Source organism: Pogoniulus pusillus, chromosome 13 (assembly GCF_015220805.1).
Source record: "Pogoniulus pusillus isolate bPogPus1 chromosome 13, bPogPus1.pri, whole genome shotgun sequence".
NCBI classification, from domain to species: domain Eukaryota; kingdom Metazoa; phylum Chordata; class Aves; order Piciformes; family Lybiidae; genus Pogoniulus; species Pogoniulus pusillus.
Window position 1 is genome coordinate 26,834,467 of NC_087276.1, and position 20,288 is coordinate 26,854,754.

Genomic DNA, 20,288 nt, shown 5'->3' on the forward strand with positions numbered 1-20,288 from the left:
GCTCCTTTCAGAGCCAGTGCCTGCTTTTATATATGCCACCTGTGGGTAAGAAGTGAGGTGCTGAATGTTCAGCTGGAGCATTCGGGCTGTTCGGAGCTGCAGGGCTTTGCACAGCCTTCTGCCTCTCCAAGTGACATACCAAGTCTTGGTCCTTAATGCCTTGCTGCAGGATAACAGTATCAATACTGCCTCCTTATCCTCTGCTCAAGTAACAGCCCTGTTTGATGTAGATTAAAAATGAAGAGAGAAAAGAAATATTTATAGGCTGGATGTTAGGAGGAAGTTGTTGGCAGAGAGAGTGATTGGCATTGGAATGGGCTGCCCAGGGAGGTGGTGGAGTCACTTAGTGCCATGGTCTGGTTAACTGGATAGGGCTCGGTGCTAGGTTGGACTGGATGATCTTGGAGGTCTCTTCCAAGCTGGTTCATTCTATGATACTATGGTTTCCCTGGTTTTTTTTTCTCCTCTTTAAGCATTCCAGTCAGAAGTATTTGAAATGGATCACCTGAACATGGGTTGAGCACTTCCAGTTAGATGTCACTGCACATCAACACTAAAGGGCTGCTGCATGGAGCCCCTAGGGGTGTGAGGCTCTGAGGTTCTGCTGGGACAGAGTGTGGAGATGAGCCAGGGGAGGCAGGCAAGTGGAGAGGGTTGGCATCTGGCAATGTTGGGGTGCAAGACTAAAGTAGGGGCAGGAGGCCAAGTCTTAGGGCAAAGGTGTGCTTCAGGTGTTTGGGAAAGAGTTTGTTCTGTGCAGGGGGCAGGCTGGAAATTCAGACTGTGATGTGGTGATACCTTTTCTTCACATGCTTGCAGCTGGGCACACAGCTCAGGCTCACAGGTGCTGCTCCTCTTACTGGAGCATGATAATTTCAGGAGCCTTTTGGCTTTATTTGGAGAGGAGAAATATTTTCCTGTAATGCCCTAATCCATTGTGCTGAGACATGGAAACCTTAGAGCAATCAGTTTAAACAGGGTGCCCGTGCATTTGTCCTCCTCAGCTGCTGGCAGCAGGGCTTGTTCCTCTGCAGCAGGACTGAATTTGGCTCACTGAGATTGTCTGGAGTTTCACCAAGTTGGGTTTGTGCAGCACAATGTAGAGGGGAGGTGTTTGAAGAAGAGCTGGGGGCTGCCTGCAGATTGGGAATCAAAGGGGGAGAGAGGTGAAAGCTCGTTAGGGCTCTCTTGGGGTAGATGAATTAGTTAATGACTGTGCTGTGCTTTGAAAATGCAAATGCTGTGTCAGAGCTAAGTCTGATTATAATAATCAATCTTCCTTTTGCGAGGGTGCTGAAGATGGGGAGGGGAGAGAGGGATGAGACTGGGGCTGAATTTTTAGATCACAGATCTGAGTTTCTCCACTGTCATCAAGGAAACTTGACGTCGGCCAGAAGGTCAGCAAAGCCAGGGACAGGAAAAAGATGAAATTGTGAGGAATCATCCTTGCAAGCACCAGAGGCTGAGGGAGCTGGGGTTGTTCAGCCTAGAGAAGAGGAGGCTCAGAGGTGACCTCATTGCTGTCTACAACTACCTGAAGGGAGGCTGTAGTCAGGTGGGGTTGGCCTCTTCTCCCAGGCAACCAGCAACAGAACAAGGGGACACAGTCTCAAGTAGCGCCAGGGGAGGTCTAGGCTGGATGTTAGGAAGAAGTTGTTGTCAGAGAGAGTGATTGGCATTGGAATGGGCTGCCCAGGGAGGTGGTGGAGTCACTGTCCCTGGGGGTGCTCATGAAATGTCTGGATGAATCACTTAGTGTCTTGGTCTGGTTGATTGGACAGTGCTGGGCTCTAGGTTGGCCTGGATGAGCTTGAAAGTCTCTTCCAACCTGGCTGATTCTATGATTCTGTGACTCCTTGACAGTCTGAAGTCAGTTTTGTAATCTTTCTTCTTATGATTGTCCTGCCTGGAAGAGGAGAGGTTGGTGGCTGTGCTCCTTTGTGTGAGCTACCCCTGTTAATGGGAAAGGTAGAAACCGCCTCATAAGCAAGATCCTCTGGGGACGGGGCAGGGAGGAGGGCGGCTGCGGCAGACGTCCAGCGGTGACAGCTCCTTCTCCCATGGCGCTTTGTTCGCTTGTAGCGAGCGCTCCTGGTAATTACGGCTCTTAATTTAGGAGAGCGAGGGGGAGAAAGGAATATAAATCTGTGTATTAACTTTGGAGATTGGAAATAGGGCAGGCAAACCTTCTCCCCGGGAGATTATATTTGGAAATGCAATAGAATGACATTGGGTATAAACCTGAGAAATTGCTCTCTTTTTTGCTGCAACAGGAATTGGGGTGGGGGGTGGGAGAGGAAGCCACAATCCAGGCTCTGTGCTGAGGAGAAGCAGAAGTCAGCACATGTCTGTTTCCCAGCTCGTGTGTAGCTGCAATAAAATATCTGCACAAGTACATTTTTTTGTTTGGATGCTGTTTGCTGGAAGGTTGCTTCTAGCCCTGTCTGCTCAGTGATAAAAGCACACCGAGTGTGTCACGGATTGGGTGGCTCGAGATGGGGAACTCTGTTCCATTCAGCTTTCTCCTTTAAGAGAAAAAATGAAAGGAAAATGTTTGTGAATCATAGAATCAACCAGGTTGGAAGAGACCTCCAAGATCATCCAGGCCAACCTAGCACCCAGCCCTAGCCAAACAACCAGACCATGGCACTAAATACCTCATCCAGGCTTTTCTTGAACACCTCCAGGGACAGTGACTCCACCACCTCCCTGGGCAACCCATTCCAATGCCAATCACTCTCTCTGTGAAGAACTTCCTCCTAACATCCAGCCTAGACCTCCCCTGGCACAACTTGAGACTGTGACCCCTTGTTCTGTTGCTGGTTGCCTGGCAGAAGAGATTGATTACACCAAGCTGTGTGGGGCAGCATACAAGCTGGAGGGAAGGGAAGTCATCCAGAGGGACCTGGACAAGGAGAGAGGCTCTTCTCACTTGCTCCCTGTGATAGGACAAGGAACAATGGGTGTAAGTTGCAGCACAAGAGTTTCTGCCTCAACACAAGGGGGAACTTCTTTACTGTAAGGGTCACAGAGCACTGGAACAGGCTTCCCAGAGAGGTTGTGGGGGCTCCTTCAAGGAATCATAGAATCAGCCAGGTTGGAAGAGACCTCCAAGATCATCCAGTCCAACCTATCACCCCGCCCTATCCAATCAACTAGACCATGGCACTTCAAGGACTTTCAAGGCCTATCTGGATGTGCTCCTCTTTTATCTGTGTTAGATAGTATTGTCCTGACTGGAATGCTTAAAGAGGAGAAAAAAAACCCAGGGAAATCATAGAATCATAGAATGAACCAGCTTGGAAGAGACCTCCAAGATCATCCAGTCCAACCTAGCACCCAGCCCTATCCAGTTAACTAGACCATGGCACTAAGTGCCTCATCCAGGCTTTGCTTCAACACCTCCAGGGACGGTGACTGCACCACCTCCCTGGGCAGCCCATTCCAATGGCAATCACTCTCTCTGGTTTGTTTCAGTTAAGCAGGAAATAGGTAGCTCTAAACCACTTGTTACTGAGTATCTGATTTGATTTTCTGTGCTTTTATTGCTTTTGTTTCACGATAGCATCGAGGATTAATTCTCCCCAGAAAATGTGCTGGCTAATCTGAGGCTCCTTAGCCTGTTTCTTCAGTGGCAAGTAGCACTTGGTTGTGGCAGTGTTGTCCTATTTCTTTGAAGAGTGAAGCTCGCTGAGAAACCTGGTGAGGCTTAGTTCTCCCCACGTGTGCTTCTCTGCTGATGTTTGAGGGGAGCAGCCCTTCAGAATGTCAGTACAGAGGAGGCACTGAGGCTTTTGCTGAGCAGAATGATCTATGGGAGTGCCTCAGCATGGTGTCACAGAAGCACAGAATCTCTTAGATTGGAAAAGACCTTCAAGCTCATCGAGTCCAGTCATTAGTTTCACACTGACAAGTCCCTGACTAAACCAAATCCCTCAGCACAGCATCTAATCACTGTGAATCACTATGGTTGGAAAGGGCCACCAGGATCTTGCTACCTTGTAGTGTTGCTGGACACTCAAATGAAGCTCATTGGTGTTCATATATGTTTGAGTTCTCTACTGTCACTGGGTTCATAAGAGTGTAGACAACAGGAGGTCACCAGTCTTGAGATGCTGCTCTGTGGGAAGGGAGTCAAATAAGATCCTTAGTCACTACTACACCCTTTAGAGAGAAGCACAAATGGCAGCACTAACCTAGCTGGTGGATCAGACTGCTGGGGAAGAGGAGTCTGCCTGTTTTCAAACCTCAGAGTGTGGGTCATACTCAGGGTCCCATTTCTCTCTTCTTGTCTATTTTTGGCACACACTCTTCCTTTCCAAGCCTGCTTGGTTTTCATACATTTAAATATTTATGTATTTAAATAGCTTCTTGAATTGTGTTGAGACTTGTAGTCAAACACAACCTCTCAATTCACCTTTCCATGCTGGCTCTGTGCAATTCAGTTCCTATTTATCTCTGCCTTTTAAAATCAGCTCTTTTGCTGAGGGAAGGCCTTTCAAAGGATGTTGCATCAGCCCATTGTTAACTAAACCTTTAGACATTTATAATGGATTCAGCATTTCCTGCTTTTTTACAGCTCCAAGAATGCTGAATGACGTGCAAGCACACTTCAGCAGGACAAGATTGCTGTATCAGCCCCTCACTAAAATGCACTCATTATTCAAGTAATAACTGCGTGTCTCCAGCATGTGTTCTGTGAAATATGTGTGCATGATGTGGGCGGATAAACCGGCCCCGGGTTTGTACCAACATGCAAATTCTAACTTTAGCAGCAAGTTGAAAGACTTGAGATTTGAAGTCCTTTACTGCCCGAAATGAAGCACCCAAAGAGAGGGCTTTGGTCGTGAGTTTGGGCGGTGTGTCAGAATGTTCAGAAGCTTATGGATGTGGTTTTCGGTGGGGGTTGCTTTGATTGAGAAGGTTGAGTCCTGTGATAAGTCTCGTTTTGAAGATGGGTGTGGACCGTAGCTGTTGTGAGGATGCTTTGCAAAGGCTCATCCTCAGGGCTGCTGAAGCCTGCTGGAATCAAGTGGGAAGAGTAGCAGGTCTGTGACACTGCAGAGACTCAGGAGTGCTTGTTTTGGAGGAGGACAAACATGGGTCACAAATGAGAGATGCCAGAAATATACCAAGGAAATCAGCTCTCTCGAGTCAGATTTGGTTTCTAGCTGTAAGGAGATTCATTTAGAAGAATCATAGAAGAATCAACCAGATTGGAAGAGACCTCCAAGCTCATCCAGTCCAACCTAGCACCCAGCCCTGTCCAGTCATCTAGACCACAGCACTAAGTGCCTCATCCAGGCTTTTCTTTAACACCTTCAGGGACAGTGACTCCACCACCTCCCAGGACAGCCCATTCCAATGGCAAGTGACTCTCTCTGTGAAGAATTTCCCCCTAACATCCAGCCTATACTTCCCCTGCCACAACTTGAGACTGTGTCATAGAATAGAATCATAGAGTCATAGAGTCAACCAGGTTGGAAGAAATCTCCAAGATCATCCAGTGCAACCGAGCACCCAGCCCTATCCAGTCAACCAGACCATGGCACTAAATTCCTCATCCAGTCTTTTCTTGAACACCTCCAGGGATGGTGACTTCACCACCTCCCTGGGCAGCCCATTCCAATACCAATCACTCTCTCTAGCAAGAACTTCCTCCTAACATCCAGCCTATACTTCCCCCAGCACACCTTGAGAGTGTGTCTCCTTGTTCTATTGCTGGTTGTCTGGGAGAAGAGACCAACCCCCACCTGGCTACAACCTCCTGTCATCCCATATATCTTTAAATAATTCCCACAGAAGGGAGAGCCAGCAAGGAACATATTTCTTACACCACTGTGGGTGTTTGCTATGTCATTAACACTTAGAGGAGAACCACCATCTTGAGATCCTGTCCAGGCAGGTTTAAAAGTAAGGCTGCAAGAAGAATGATATGGCATTTAATTAAACACTAGATCAAAATCTATCCATGTTTATCCTTCCTCTTTTCCTCACTTCAAATGTTATGATGACAGTACTCATTCTGGGGAAAAAAGTGTTTTAATTTCACCTTTTAGGGTACTTGCCTGGTTGTGGAAGTGGACATTCTACAATTCTTCTGTATATTGGATAGAATCGTAGCAGTCAGGGCTGGAAGGGACCACAAGGCTCATCTAGTTCCAACCCCCTCTGCTCCTTAGTGGAAATGTAAATTCTCTCTGTTATCTGCAGTGGGATGACAATTAAATGTGGGATTAGGGTAGTGAGCCATGGTAGTTCTAAATAAAAATGAAGCTTTGCTGCATCAACCAACAGGTTGGGAGGGGAAAGGTAAGGACCAACTGGTGCACAAAGTTTCATAGAGTCATAGAATCAGTCAGGGTTGGAAGGGACCACAAGGAGCAGCCAGTTCCAACCCCCCTGCCATGGGCAGGGACACCCTACCCTAGAGCAGGCTGCCCACAGCCTCAGCCAGCCTGGCCTTAAACACCTCCAGCCATGGGGCCTCAACTACCTCCCTGGGCAACCCATTCCAGCCTCTCACCACTCTCATGCTCAACAACTTCCTCCTCACAGCCACTCTGAATCTCCCCACCTCCAGCTTTGTTCCACTGTGTCCTGACCACTTCCCATTGAGTGGAATAAAGCTGGACTGAAATCCAGGCTTATGGAGTGAAAGACAGTAGAAATATTTCAGGCTGAATGGGATTATTTTAGGCTGAGAGCAGGAAAATATTCAGAGAAAAGAACATAGCACAGTCAAAATGTGAAGTACCTGTTTATGTGTTTTATTCACAAGCCATGGGCTCTGACACTGCTCATTATCCTGACTTTTCTAGTATCATGAAAAAAAAAACCAAAAACCTTTGGATAACTTAAAAAAGAACAATTAAAATAATGTTTTGGTTTCTTTTCAAGTTGCTAAAGTGTTCTGTGCAGTGGGGATAGTGCTGGGGGTCTGATTCTGAGCCATATTAACCCCAGAGCCCCTGCAGAAGTCATAGGTGAAGTTTTCAGGGTAAGGGATGCAATGCTGTCTTTTGGGACAGTGCTCTCTCTCCTCTCAATGCTAGCTAAAAGAGACAGATCAACATAAAAGAGAACTGAAGGATCCAAGCTTGACCTAGGTCGTTTGGTACTGAATGGGGGAACACAGCAATGAGCTGTAATTTGAGCAGCCCTTTTCCCCTCTCTGCTGGATAATGGTTTCTGCTCCTTTAATGTATTCAAAGTCATAAAAGTTTAACTCAGCTAGTTATATAAAATTATTGATGAAAAAATGGAAGGACTTAGACAGGAACTAGTCCAAAAATCAAAATAGTACCTGCTGAAAGTGATATCTGGTGAAGAAGAGAGACAAGGACTGGAAAGCAATTGGAGAAAAGGGAGGTGATTGGAATTAGACAGGGAAACCAGTAAGAGTGGTTCATCTTATCCCCTCTTGAGGCCATTTGTTACCACTGGCACCAAAATCACAGAATCATAGAATCAGTCAGGGTTGGAAGAGATCACAAGGAGCAGCCAGTTCCAACCCCCCTGCCATGCCCAGGGACACCCTACCCTAGAGCAGGCTGCCCACAGCCTCATCCAGCCTGGCCTTAAACACCTCCAGGGATGGGGCCTCAGCCACCTCCCTGGGCAACCCATTCCAGCCTCTCACCACTCTCATGGTGCAAGGCACAAACTCTGCCACCACAGTGAGTGATTTCATATTTATCACCTGCTCCTCAGAGCTCTCCTGAGAAGCTGTGTCAAAGGAACAGTCTTGGTAACCTCCTCACCTCTTGGGCTTGCACATAGTACTGGAAACAGTGTAGAACTTGGGTTTGTATTTCTCCTATTGCTGCCTTCCTGGTGCTTGTTTTCCTCACACACAAAAGTTCTGCTTTTCTTTCTCTTTTCTCCACTTTGTCTTGCCTGCATCAAGTTCAGAACTGGAATGAAGGTCCAGCTGGAGGAGCAGGTGGTAGCAACAGCCAGTGCTGAGTTATGCTGGCACCAGTGTGCTGGGTCTGACCAGATCATGTTCTGCTGGAGCTGTCGAGGAGACAAAACTGCAAGTTGAGGAAGGTTTTGTAAACAGGTTCCTTATGTTTTGCTTCCCCCTCTGACCCCATTCTCTTCATTCTTGTTTTGTGGTGACCAGTTTGCTTGCACTGAGCTGCCTTCAGAAAAGCAGGATGGGATCTCAGCCATGTGCCACTTCATCTCATCTCAACTAGCTTTTGGTTTTTTGCCCTGGAAAAGGCACACACAACGTTTTTAATGTAATCTATGAGGTTGGCAGGCAGGGATGTCACCCTTCCTGAAACCCTAACAGTTAAGGAAGGAAACATTTCATTTTGAATATCACAGTATCAGTATCACAGTATCACCAAGGTTGGAAGAGACCTCACAGATCATCAAGTCCAACCCCAGAGCTCAAGGCCAGACCATGGCACCAAGTGCCACGTCCAATTCTGCCTTGAACAGCTCCAGGGACGGCGACTCCACCACCTCCCCGGGCAGCCCATTCCAGTGTCCAATGACTCTCTCAGGGAAGAACTTTCTCCTCACCTCCAGCCTAAATCTCTCCTGGCACAGCTTGAGGCTGTGTCCTCTCGTTCTGGTGCTGGCCACCTGAGAGAAGAGAGCAACCTCCTCCTGGCCACAACCACCCCTCAGGTAGTTGTAGACAGCAATAAGGTCACCCCTGAGCCTCCTCTTCTCCAGGCTAACCAATCCCAGCTCCCTCAGCCTCTCCTCGTAGGGCTGTGCTCAAGGCCTCTCCCCAGCCTCGTTGCCCTTCTCTGGACACGCTCAAGCATCTCAATGTCCCTCCTGAACTGGGGGGCCCAGAACTGGACACAGTACTCAAGGTGTGGTCTAACCAGTGCAGAGTACAGGGGCAGAATGACCTCCCTGCTCCTGCTGACCACACCATTCCTGATGCAGGCCAGGATGCCACTGGCTCTCTTGGCCACCTGGGCACACTGCTGGCTCATGTTCAGGCGGGTATCAATCAGCACCCCCAGATCCCTTTCTATATTTAGTACCTTAATTGGTTTATGTTATTTGTTTCCCCCATAGACTATTAGTGAGGCTTTAATGACAACAATTTGCTGTGGTACAGAGTCATGCCTTGGCCTGTAGTGGAAACTTCCCAGAAGTTTTAATGCTAGTTCTGGGAAGCAGGTCTGCATCAACATTTAACTGCTCAAGCCAGTTTAGTGATATTCCTGTGCCCTTCTCTCCCTTCTCCCCTCAGGCACATCAGATTTTCAGTCCAGGTAGTTTTGGCGCTTGAAAATTGGGAGAACACAGAAATGACACAAAATGCCCTTACAGTCCCTGTGCCCTTCCCTGTTCATTCTCCTTCAACAGCTTATTCTTAGAAACCCAGCAGCATCTCATCACGCTGCTGCTCAGCATCCCTGGCACTAATTTGTCATCGCTGGGTATCAGGCGGGACCTGCGCCGACGCTTTCCACGGCAGCATTCACTCGGGAGCGTTCGCTCTCCCGGCTCCTTTTCCCATTACACACTCCACTTTTTTCCTCTCTGTGCAGCCCACAGAGGAGACCCCCAGCTCACAGCAGCAGATTAGTGGCCCACCCCATCCATCCCCCCCATCCCCCCCCCCAGAAGGTGGCTGCGATTTATCTGCTGATGTCGGTGAGCAGGTGGCAGTTGGACTCAAGGCTGAGCCCGCTTAGCCTGTGCTAAATCACATATTTACCAGCCCTGCCATCTTCAGATGCTGTCCACATGCAGTCCAGAAAGCAGCACAAAACTCTTAACAGCAAACACGTCCAGGCTTCAGCAGACGTGGGAAGCAGGAGATATAATGAGTGTTTTCCTGCTGCTAGGTTAGAACTGAAGCCTGCTCCTCGTCCCAGCACCTTTTATTCACATCCCTGGAATTATCTGGTGTGCTTGCTTTATCCCCAGCCATCTGTGGTGGGCTGAGCTGGGAGAGATAAGCTCACTAATCAGAAAATTGAGGGGAGCATTGCTGGCTGTGATAATCTTATCGGGCAGCTAATATACATTAACATTTGTACAGCCTGATGATGCAGGTTGGCCTTTGCTTATTTTTTTTCTTCCTCGATGCCTTTTGACTGGCAGGGGCGAAATGCAGGGCTCTGGGGTACCAGAGGGAAGTTTGGCTAAGGCTTTTCTCCCCTGTCTCTTCTGCTCCATCCCAGTGGTATCAAATAGGGGAGGGAGAATAATGCAACCATCCCTTTTCTGCCCTCTCCTGCTAACAATGCTGCCATGCTCTGTCTGTCTCCTCTGGCAAGCATGGGAGGGCGAAGAGGCAGTATGTCAACATTTCAGTTCTGGCTGAGCAGTATGACTGCACGTGTCAACATGTTCCTCTTCCTTGTAAAACTGGGGACCTTCTACCAGCCTGCTACCTTTGAATGAAGTTTGCTGTTGCAGGAGGGTTTTGTTCTACAAATCTAAGCGGTGCTGTTGAAGAGAATGGTGTAGTAATGGATTATTTCCCTGTTGCTGAGCACTGAGCTCTCTGTGGTCGTAAGTTTTGCATCTCTGATTGCAGCTGGGTTGCTGATTGTTTTTCTCCTGAGTGAAAAATACCATTTCTGTCAATAGGTATATTAGGGTAGTTAGTCATCAGGTGCTGAAAAGACAGATGACAAAAGGAAATCCAAAATGTGAAGGGTGAGTGTAAAGGAGGGCAGAGCTGGGAGATGATGCTGGAACAGGAGTTTGAGTATCCTCCTGGTAGTAGTTTACTTCTGCTGGCCTTTCATAACAAATCATTTTCTGAGGGATTTAGAAAGTAGAAGCCTAAGTGGTTTATCAATCTATGCATCACCATGATAGCTGAATTAGGAATACAGATTCCCATACGTCAGGAGGCCTGGGAATGGTGGAGTCCAAGAAATTTTTATGCCTATAGAGTTTTGAAGTACTTTCTTGCAAGCTCTTTCCCAAACAAGTCCAGAGGCAGAAAGCATTCTGATTTGTTTCTTTGCTGCATCAGAGCTACCTGCACAGCCTGAGCTAGAAGTGTATATTGGAAAGTGCTGGAAATATTCCCCAGTCTTTTGGATTCAGTGTATGTGTCTCAGAGTTGTCCTGGGCTAGACAGGATAATCCTGTGCTTCATTTCTTTTAGGGAGGAACTGAAGCTAAATCACAGAATCATAAAAGCATAGAATCATAGAATCAACCAGGTTGGAAGAGACCTCTGAGCTCATCCAGTCCAACCTAGCACCCAGCCCTGTCCAGTCAACCAGACCATGGCACTAAGTGCCTCATCCAGGCTTTTCTTTAACACCTCCAGGGACAGTGACTCCACCACCTCCCTGGGCAGCCCATTCCAATGCCAATCACTCTCTCTGACAACAACTTCCTCCTAACATCCAGCCTAGACTTCCCTGGCACAACTTGAGACTGTGTCCCCTTGTTCTATTGCTGGTTGTCTGGCAGGAGAGACCAACCCCCACTTGCCTACAACCTCCCTTCAGGTAGTTGCAGACAGCAATGAGCTCTACCCTGAGCCTCCTCTTCTGCAGGCTGCACACCCCCAGCTCCCTCAGCCTCTCCTCATAGGATTTGTGTTCCAGGCCCTTCAATTCTGCATCACTGATGCCAGCAAGCTCCTAAAGCCACACAGATAGTTCTCTGCATCCTATTATCCATGGAGGTCAGGTAGGGGAAATACCTGGAAGAGAAGCTGAAGTTATACTTAGAAATATTCAACTTTCTTTGCCCCATCTAGCAGAAAATATTGGGGAAGGCAGAGTTAAACAAGGTTTTGGAGTTCAAAGAGTGGTTTTTTGCACACATGTTCAGAGGAAGGTCTGATCTGTGCAGAACGCTGATTTCCTTCTTCTCCTTTTGCTGTTTGTTTTTGTGATGGTTTGGGTGTCACCTGCCTCCCTACTCTTGTGAAAATTACCCAGACAAGACTCAGCTGAGATGAAAATTAGAATGAAGCTTTTTATTTACAGCTTAGCACAAGATACAAGCAGAGATTTACAATATATGCAGTTATGTACAGAAACAGACAAGTTAAAAAAAGGTAATGCAGAAACACAACAGCCCTCCCAGAAACCAGAGTCCCCAGGAAGGGCCCCCAACCTCCCTTCCACCTTCTTTCCACCTCTCTACCTTATCCCAGACTTTGCCTTATGTTCAAGGTGAGTTTGGAGAATTGGCCAGGGAGGTTAGGAAACAGATGGATTAATCACACAGACAGCAGGTTAGAGAGAGAAGTGCATACAGCCAGAGCCAGAGAGCAACTCTGTTATGTGTATTTATGTTCTTGCTTTTATACATCTCAGCAAGCCTATGAGTGAAGTAGACATCACCACTGTTTCCTTTTCACAGCCTATAATCTAATTCTTCTCAGCAGAATATTCTAGCTGGCTTCAAACTAGCACAGTTGTGTACCCCTTATTAGTACTGGAACAACTAACATCTTTTCCTTTCTGCAGCTGGAGGTGGAGATGAAGGCCCTGAAGTCTCAAGAGTGCACAGCAGAGCAAAGTACCATCATCACCAAGGAGGAGGTTGACACACTCAGGTAGGCAAAGCAAGGGGAAGGCAGAGAGGATACTGCTGTTTTCAGTGAACTAAGGAGAAGGGAAGTGCCAGGGCAGCTTCGCTACCTGAGCTGGATGTTGCCAACTCCTCATAGAGCACCCAGATATAGGACCTCAGTGTGCTACAACGAGTGAAAAAGTAGCTGCTGTAGACTGCCTGTGCACACAGGCTGCTTCTGATTCAGCCCCTGGTGGAGCACTCGGATATAGGACCTCACTGTGCTACAGTGAATGAAAGAGTAGCTGCATGGAGACTGCCTGTGCATGCAGGCTGCCTGTGATTCAGCCTCTGGTAGAGCACTCAGATACAAGACCTCACTGTGCTACAGGGAGTGAAAAAGTAGCTGCATGTAGACTGCCTGTGCATGCAGGCTGCCTGTGATTCAGCCTCTGGTAGAGCACTCGGATATAGGACCTCACCGTGCTACAGTGAATGAAAAAGTAGCTGCATGTAGACTGCCTGTGGTTCAGCCCCTGTTATAGCACCCAGATATAGAACCTCACTGTGCTACAGTGAATGAAAGAGTAGCTGTATGTAGACTGCCTGTGGTTCAGCCCCTGTTATAGCACCCAGATATAGAACCTCATTGTGCTACAGTGAATGAAAAAGTAGCTGCATGTAGACTGCCTGTGGTTCAGCCCCTGTTATAGCACCCAGATATAGAACCTCATTGTGCTACAGTGAATGAAAAAGTAGCTGCATGTAGACTGCCTGTGGTTCAGCCCCTGTTATAGCACCCAGATATAGAACCTCATTGTGCTACAGTGAATGAAAAAGTAGCTGCATGTAGACTGCCTGTGGTTCAGCCGCTGTTATAGCACCCAGATATAGAACCTCACTGTGCTACAGTGAATGAAAGAGTAGCTGCATGTAGACTGCCTATGGTTCAGCCCCTGTTATAGCACCCAGATATAGAACCTCATTGTGCTACAGTGAATGAAAAAGTAGCTGCATGTAGACTGCCTGTGGTTCAGCCCCTGTTATAGCACCCAGATATAGAACCTCACTGTGCTACAGTGAATGAAAGAGTAGCTGCATGTAGACTGCCTGTGGTTCAGCCCCTGTTATAGCACCCAGATATAGAACCTCACTGTGCTACAGTGAATGAAAAAGTAGCTGCATGTAGACTGCCTGTGCACACAGGCTGCCTGTGGTTCAAGGAGTAGCATGATGGCATTGATCAGAACATGTTTTCCTTCTGTTGCTGAAGTAGGATATTCTTTCTCTGAACGTGGCTTTTGCTTTCCCACCAGCTTTTATGGCCATGAGAAACCCATGAAGTGCTGACAGAAAGCCTCAGCCCCTGATCTGTGCTGCACATAGATGCTTTGTAAGCTTTTCTCTCTTTTGGGAGGCTGCAGGCTCCTTTCTTTTAATGTGTAGGGTCTCTTTCTCTCAGTTAATTCAGAAGACTGGCTCCTGTGTCTCTCTTCCCCTGCTGGCATTCTTGCCTGTGGAAACAGCATTGCTGTTTGTTTCTTATTTTGACCAAACCTTGGTCTGTTGGCATATGTGCAAAGAGGTTTAGCATCCAGCTTTTGTGATACTGATGTGCATGTAGCACTGGAGATAAAAGAGGGAGGTTTCCCCTCGTGCATTGCAGATGGCAGAGGGATACCTGTTGTGATTCAGTGAAAGATAAGTTACAAACCAGCGTTTCAGCAGAGGATACACAAGCATTTCCAAAAGCTAGAGTGAAGCTAGCAAGCCTTTCCACCTATTTATTAAAGCATTTACAGCTTCCATTCCAAAGCAGGTGGCACAATAAATAGTGAATGCAGAAAAGTTACTCTGTTTCTGAATGGTTAATCAAATTTCTTATTGTTTAAAGCTGAGCAGATCAGATTAGATCATGGCAGGATGAGTTTTTTTGTTCTCAGATGAAATAAGACTTTGGAGTTTCACTTCTTAGTTCTTCTATATTTTCAACTCCATAGCTATAAGCATTACTGCCTCATGAACAAAAGCAGGATTTTGCAGCAGGCAGCATCTTGCAGAAAGCAGGAATTACTGGCCTGTGCATTATGACTTTGCTCTTGTGCTCTGCCTCTGGAGCTTGTTTTGCAGCTTTGAAAGCCCAGTTCCACAGCAGAGGGGATGTGTTTGGAAATAACACATCTTCATCCAAGCTATTCCAATACGTTTCAGGGCTGCAGACACAATCTTAGACACTCACTCCTGTAATTCCCTCAAGATGCTGTAATAGTTCTGGAGACCCAAGGCATACATCTCCCTTTTCTATTGTATTCCATGTTTGAATTCTGGTCAAGGACAGCATCATTAGAACTTCCTTTTTTCAGAGGGAGCAAACCTATCTCCATCTACTTTGCATCTTTTGGGTGTTTGTTTGTCCTGTGAGCTCATTCAGGTTTTTCCTTTGCCAAGGCACACCAGCCCCTCTGATGTTTACACTGCTGCAGAAGTATTCAGCACCTCCTGAGCAACATTAAACCTGTCATTGCTGATTAATGCCATGCCTCTGTATCAGGAAAGCCAGCATCCTCTTTGCTGTCTTCTGGGAGCTGAACATTTCTGGAGTATTTCTACAGTAGCTCCTAGGTCTCTGCCTCCCTGGGTTGGTAGGGACTGCAGCACCCTTCTGTGTAGGAGATGCTCAGCCTCTTTATTCTCATCTCTAAGGCTCATTATTTGGTCTTTATCTCCACTGAACAGCATCACTGCCTGTGAACTGAGCAGCTTCAGAGACAGTATGTGCAGGGGGAGACAGCTAGATTGCCACATAGTCCAGGACCATTTCACATTGCAGAAGGCTTTTGGCTGTGGGCATAGGGATGTCTGGTTTTGCCCTGAATTAGAGCTCATTTCCTGAGCAATGGACCTCCCGAGAGGCAACTTCTTACAGAGTTGTGCTTGGTTCTGCTCAAAGGTAGCCCTAAACACCCCTAGATAATGCTTTTCTCTCTTTGTTTTCAAAGAATTTCTTTACTAGCCTTATTGCTCCTTGTTTTCATGGAATTGTGTCAAGCCTTTCAAACAGAGTATGACAGAAACACAAGGCCTGTGCCCAGTAAGGCTGTCGATGGTGCAGAGCTGCTCTCCAGTGCTGGGCCGTTCACTGAGAAGCTCTTTCAGCAGAGGCTAAGCTTCTGCAGTGATTTCATGGTGATGCTTTGTCTTCTCTCTTTCCCATTTCAGTACTTCATGCTCCTGAGGCTATGGATGCACAATGGCTGCAGTCTCAGGGTCTAATTTCAGGCTGGTTTTTTTTCCTGTCTCTTTTTGCTGAACCACTTTTTGTTGTTAGAGCTGATTTAAATACTTGTCCCAGGCTCTGATGCTAGTCATTTAGCTACAAAGCTGTTCCAAAAAGCATGGATTTGCTTGGTTTTAATCACCCTTTTCAATGCTCAGCTCTAGCAATAAATGATTTGGTGCAAAGTGCTCTGCTGCAGCTTTCTTTGCTGGAGGACTGGTAAGACAGTATGGCTCTTTTTGCCATACTGTTGGCTGTTGTGTACCTTCTTCAGATGTCTTCTTGGACTTCAGGTGTCTTCTCAGACTCTCAAGTTCTTTCTTCACAGAGGAGGCTCCTTCTCAAAGGCATGCTAGATGAATCACTATTTTCCCCAGGCTTTTGAGGTTCGTGAGTAATACACTGTGGTCCATTTATAGAATCATAGAATCAGTGAGGGTTGGAAGGGGCCACAAGTATCATCTAGTTCCAACCACCCTGCCATGGGTAGAGACCCCCTACCCTAGATCAGGCTGGCCAGAGCCTCATCCAGCCTGGCCTTGAGCACCTCCAGAGATGGGGACAGAACCACCTCCCTGGGCAACCCATTCCAGCCTCTCACCAGTCTCATGCTGAACAACTTCCTCCTCACGTCTAGTCTGAAAACTCCATATGGCTTGGCTGGATGTGTGTTCTCCATACAGAAGAGGAGAGCAGAGATTAGTATGAGAAGAGATTAGGTCTGCTATGCTTGTTCTGTGTCCCTGTGGGCCTCAGCAGAGCTGGTTTACTCAATTTTCCATAGCTGCTAAGATAGAGCAAACAAATGCAAGCTTCCCTATTACTCCTTCCTTCTATGAAAAAGAGAGGGGAAGAATTCAAACTTTAGAGGTGAGAAGTGAGAGAAGAAATGCCACAGTTTATGAGGGAGTTACATTCCAGTAGTGGTCTTTGAAATCCCCTGAACCTGCAGTATGATGTGTCTGCTCTTCTGGACAGAGCCCAGCCCACTTAGCTGCTCTCATGAAGTTGTGCCAGGGTAGGTATAGGCTGGATATTAGGAAGAAGTTCTTCACAGAGAGAGTGATTGGCATTGGAATGGGCTGCCCAGGGAGGTGGTGGAGGCACCGTCCCTGGGGGTCTTCAAGAAAAGACTGGATGAGACACTTAGTGCCATGGTCTGGTTGATTGGTTAGGGCTGGGTGCTAGGTTGGACTGGATGATCTTGGAGGTCTCTTCCAACCTGGTTGATTCTATGATTCTATGATTCTAAGGTATGTGACAAATGGAGGAAAGCCAACAGAAGCCAAGGAGAGGAGTCTGCAGGGCAGGAATGGGCTGTGAGCCTCCAGGCATTTCCATCTATGCCCCATGGGTAGAAACTAACTTCTGAAAACAAAAGCAGGGGAGACATAGAAGAGAAGGGGGGGGGGAAAATCCACGCTAATCCTTTGAATCTGTATTCACCTCTTGTGAGTGAAGGAGGGCTTTTAAAAATGTATCTTTTGTCTCATTTTTCTTCAGCGTGGAAAGTAAATTTTTAGTGAGAAACTTGAAAGACTTTATCAGTTTTTCCTCCTCCTCTTGAGAACAGAGTGCTCTTTCGTCAGACCTTTTATAACTTTAAAGGTGAGACTCTCCGCCAGCATCATCGTTCCTGGAGACAATAAAAGCCAGTGCTAGTGCTGTCATTACTCACACTTCTCCCTGCTCCCTCTGAAGCAGGATTTGTTTATATTCTGCTGGAAAAGTGATCAAACTTTTGAGGCCCTGATTATAGCAAAGCTGAGGGTGTTATTAGCAGCTTTTAGAGGGAAGGTGATGACTACAGAAACTCCTGTTTCAGAGCCTGTAAATAAAAGCGATCTGGTTTAAAAGAACTTCACCAAAGACTTAAGTGGCAACAGCTGAAAGACCTTCTCAGCTAGAACAAATCTGAGCTTTTCCTTTCTGCTGTCAAACTACAACCTCAGTAAGTCCTAAATGTTGTCTGTGGATTTAGTGACTGGGTAGAGTTACAGTAATTCAAAAGAAATTCGTGTCCTTGCCAATGCCTATTAGTCACACTTGCTGGAATTCTGTCTGCTCTGCTCCTAACACCATCTCAATGCCATCTGGATCCCTTAATAGCATCTTCCCAACACATACATTTTCTGCTCCATTCAATAGTTTCCTGTTCAGCAATAGCTTTTCCACATGGCCATGTCCTCTTCACAGATGGGGCCTCTGTGAGACATGTCCTCATCGGTGATATCTGCACTATGCTCCAGGCAATCACATAACACATCTGAGAAGATTAAAAACAAATAAAAGAAAGATAAAAGGGTGATGGTGAGGAATGGTGACTGCTTAACACCACTGCAAAGCTCTGGACTGAGAGAGGCTTTTGGAAGTGCCAAGATGCTGTTCAAAATCAGGTTCCCCTGTGCTTTCTAAAGCAGGAGCCGCTCACTCTGGCAGCTCTTGCTTACCATCCAAGCATGGTTTAGGTAGTCTGAATGCACGCAGTGAGAGAGCTGCTGATTCTCACAAGTGTCATTTCAAGAGACCTAAGGCTGTAGGTTGGTTTTTATCTTTCTCCCTCTTCTAATCTAGGACAGTGAATTGTGCAGTGGGGGCGATGTAAAGCTCAGCTTTTGAAAGTAGGAAACCCCCCAAGTCTGAGTGAATGCCAGAGAATCTGTATCATAGAATCACAGAATGAACCAGGCTGGAAGAGACCTCCAAGATCATCCAGCCCAATCTAGCACCCAGCCCTAGCCAATCAAGGCCACTTCCCTTGTGTAAGGCTGCAGGGGTGAGTTGAGTTTAACTTATGCCTGCCTTTGGCTGAAGCTGTGTGCATCTTCTGCAGGACAAGTCTTTCAGAAATCTCTGCCAGATGCTCTGGTTTGAGCTAGGTCAGAACTAATTCTGTTCAGTTATTTTACTTTTCAGCTCAGTCTCTTCTAAATAACTGCACTTTCTGAGGCTAACAGCCTATTTCTGGCAGACAGTTTAAATATTTCATGTTTTCAAACCCTTTTATGGAGAACAAGTTGGTAAATTCTCCAGAAATTAATCCAAATGATTTTTTTCTTCTCCCTGTATCACATAACCTGAGACTGATGTCAATATTTCAGTAAGTGACTGATGTTTCTTCCTTCCCTGTGCTGCAGGGCTGCTTTTAAAATGGACATCAGCATTCTTCCCAGGCCAAACATTAAGTTGATAAATGGTTATGCTCTACCCAGATGTTTCTGTACTCTGCTTTCTGTGGTTCCCACATGAATTTATCTTGGATTGTTCTCCCTACCTGAAAGTAGCTCCCATATGTAACAAGTTGAGGCATGCAAATTGGTGATAAAAGAGCATAGAATCAAGCAGGTTGAAAGAGACCTCCAAGATCATCCAGCCCAACCTAGCACCCAGCTTTGTCCAATCAACCAGACCATGGCACTAAGTGCCTCAGCCAGGCTTTGCTTCAACACCTCAAGTGGTAGCGACTCCACCACCTCCCTGGGCAGCCCATTCCAATGCCAATCACTTTCATTGTCAGGAACTTCCCCCTAACATCCAGCCTAGACCTCCCCTGCTACAATTGGAGACTGTGTCCCCTTGTTCTATTTCTGGTTGCCTGGGAGAAGGGGAAGCATCACTCATCTTGCATGGATGTCCCTGGGCAGTGCAAGAACAAAGTGTGTGCAGATGAAGGCCACCTTTGGGGATGTTGCTGCATCCAAAAGCAGTTCACGCTTGGCCTTGTACTTGAGTTTCACATCAATGAAAAAATCCAAGGGCAAAACAAGTAAATATTTTTCAATATTTGACTGCTGTGTCTTCACCACCAGCTGCAAATGCTTTGCTGTGTTTATATATAGATAGGAGTTCCCCTGCTCCTCTCTCTTAGCCATGGGGAAGAGCTCCCCAGGGCTGGAAAGCAAAGCTAGAACAGCACAAACTGTTTGCTAATGGTTCTTAATGCTTTTCCACTGGAGATCCAGGACACTTAACAGTGTTAAAAATAGGTTAGAAGAGGGGTGAATAGTGAAAGCACCAGTCAGTCCTACCAACCTCTCTGGCACAAAGAGGTCACAGCTGTGCTCTCAGTCCTCAGCACAGAGGCAGCATCTCTGAAGGAGAGCAGAGGTGGGGCAGTGTGGAGGAGAGGGCTGCCCTTCCCCTGGTCCTGCACCCTGTGGCTGGGAAGGAGGATAACCTGGGCTGGACTGCTGAGAAAGAGAAGGCATCTGAGGGAGGAGCCTTAGGGCTAGCCCATGGGGGAGAGGCTGTGAACCTCAGCCATGCTCACAGGTGATCTTGAGCATGCAGAATACATGGGGTGGGCACATCTGCCTGAGTGAGGCACAAAGAATCCATTAAATCTTAAAACTGCAGGTGAAATAACACAATTTCACCTCTCCTGCCAGGCAACCAGCAATAGAGCAAGGGGACACAGCCTCAAGTTGTGCCAGGGGAGGTCTAGGCTGGATGTTAGGAGGAAGTTGTTGCCAGAGAGAGTGATTGGCATTGGAATGGGCTACCCAGGGAGGTGGTGGAGTTGCTGTCTCTG

General features: G+C 47.0%; 1 protein-coding gene across 11 annotated transcripts in view; it reads left to right on the plus strand.

Annotated features, from left to right (window-relative positions):
* Nucleotides 1-20,288, plus strand: part of MAD1L1 (mitotic arrest deficient 1 like 1) — a 511,231-nt gene that overhangs the window by 263,941 nt on the left and 227,002 nt on the right. For all 11 annotated transcript variants that reach the window (XM_064153680.1, XM_064153676.1, XM_064153678.1 and 8 more), the window contains exon 14: nucleotides 12,435-12,523. In XM_064153680.1, coding sequence (XP_064009750.1) covers nucleotides 12,435-12,523 — 89 coding nt within the window. The remainder of the gene's footprint in view (nucleotides 1-12,434; nucleotides 12,524-20,288) is intronic.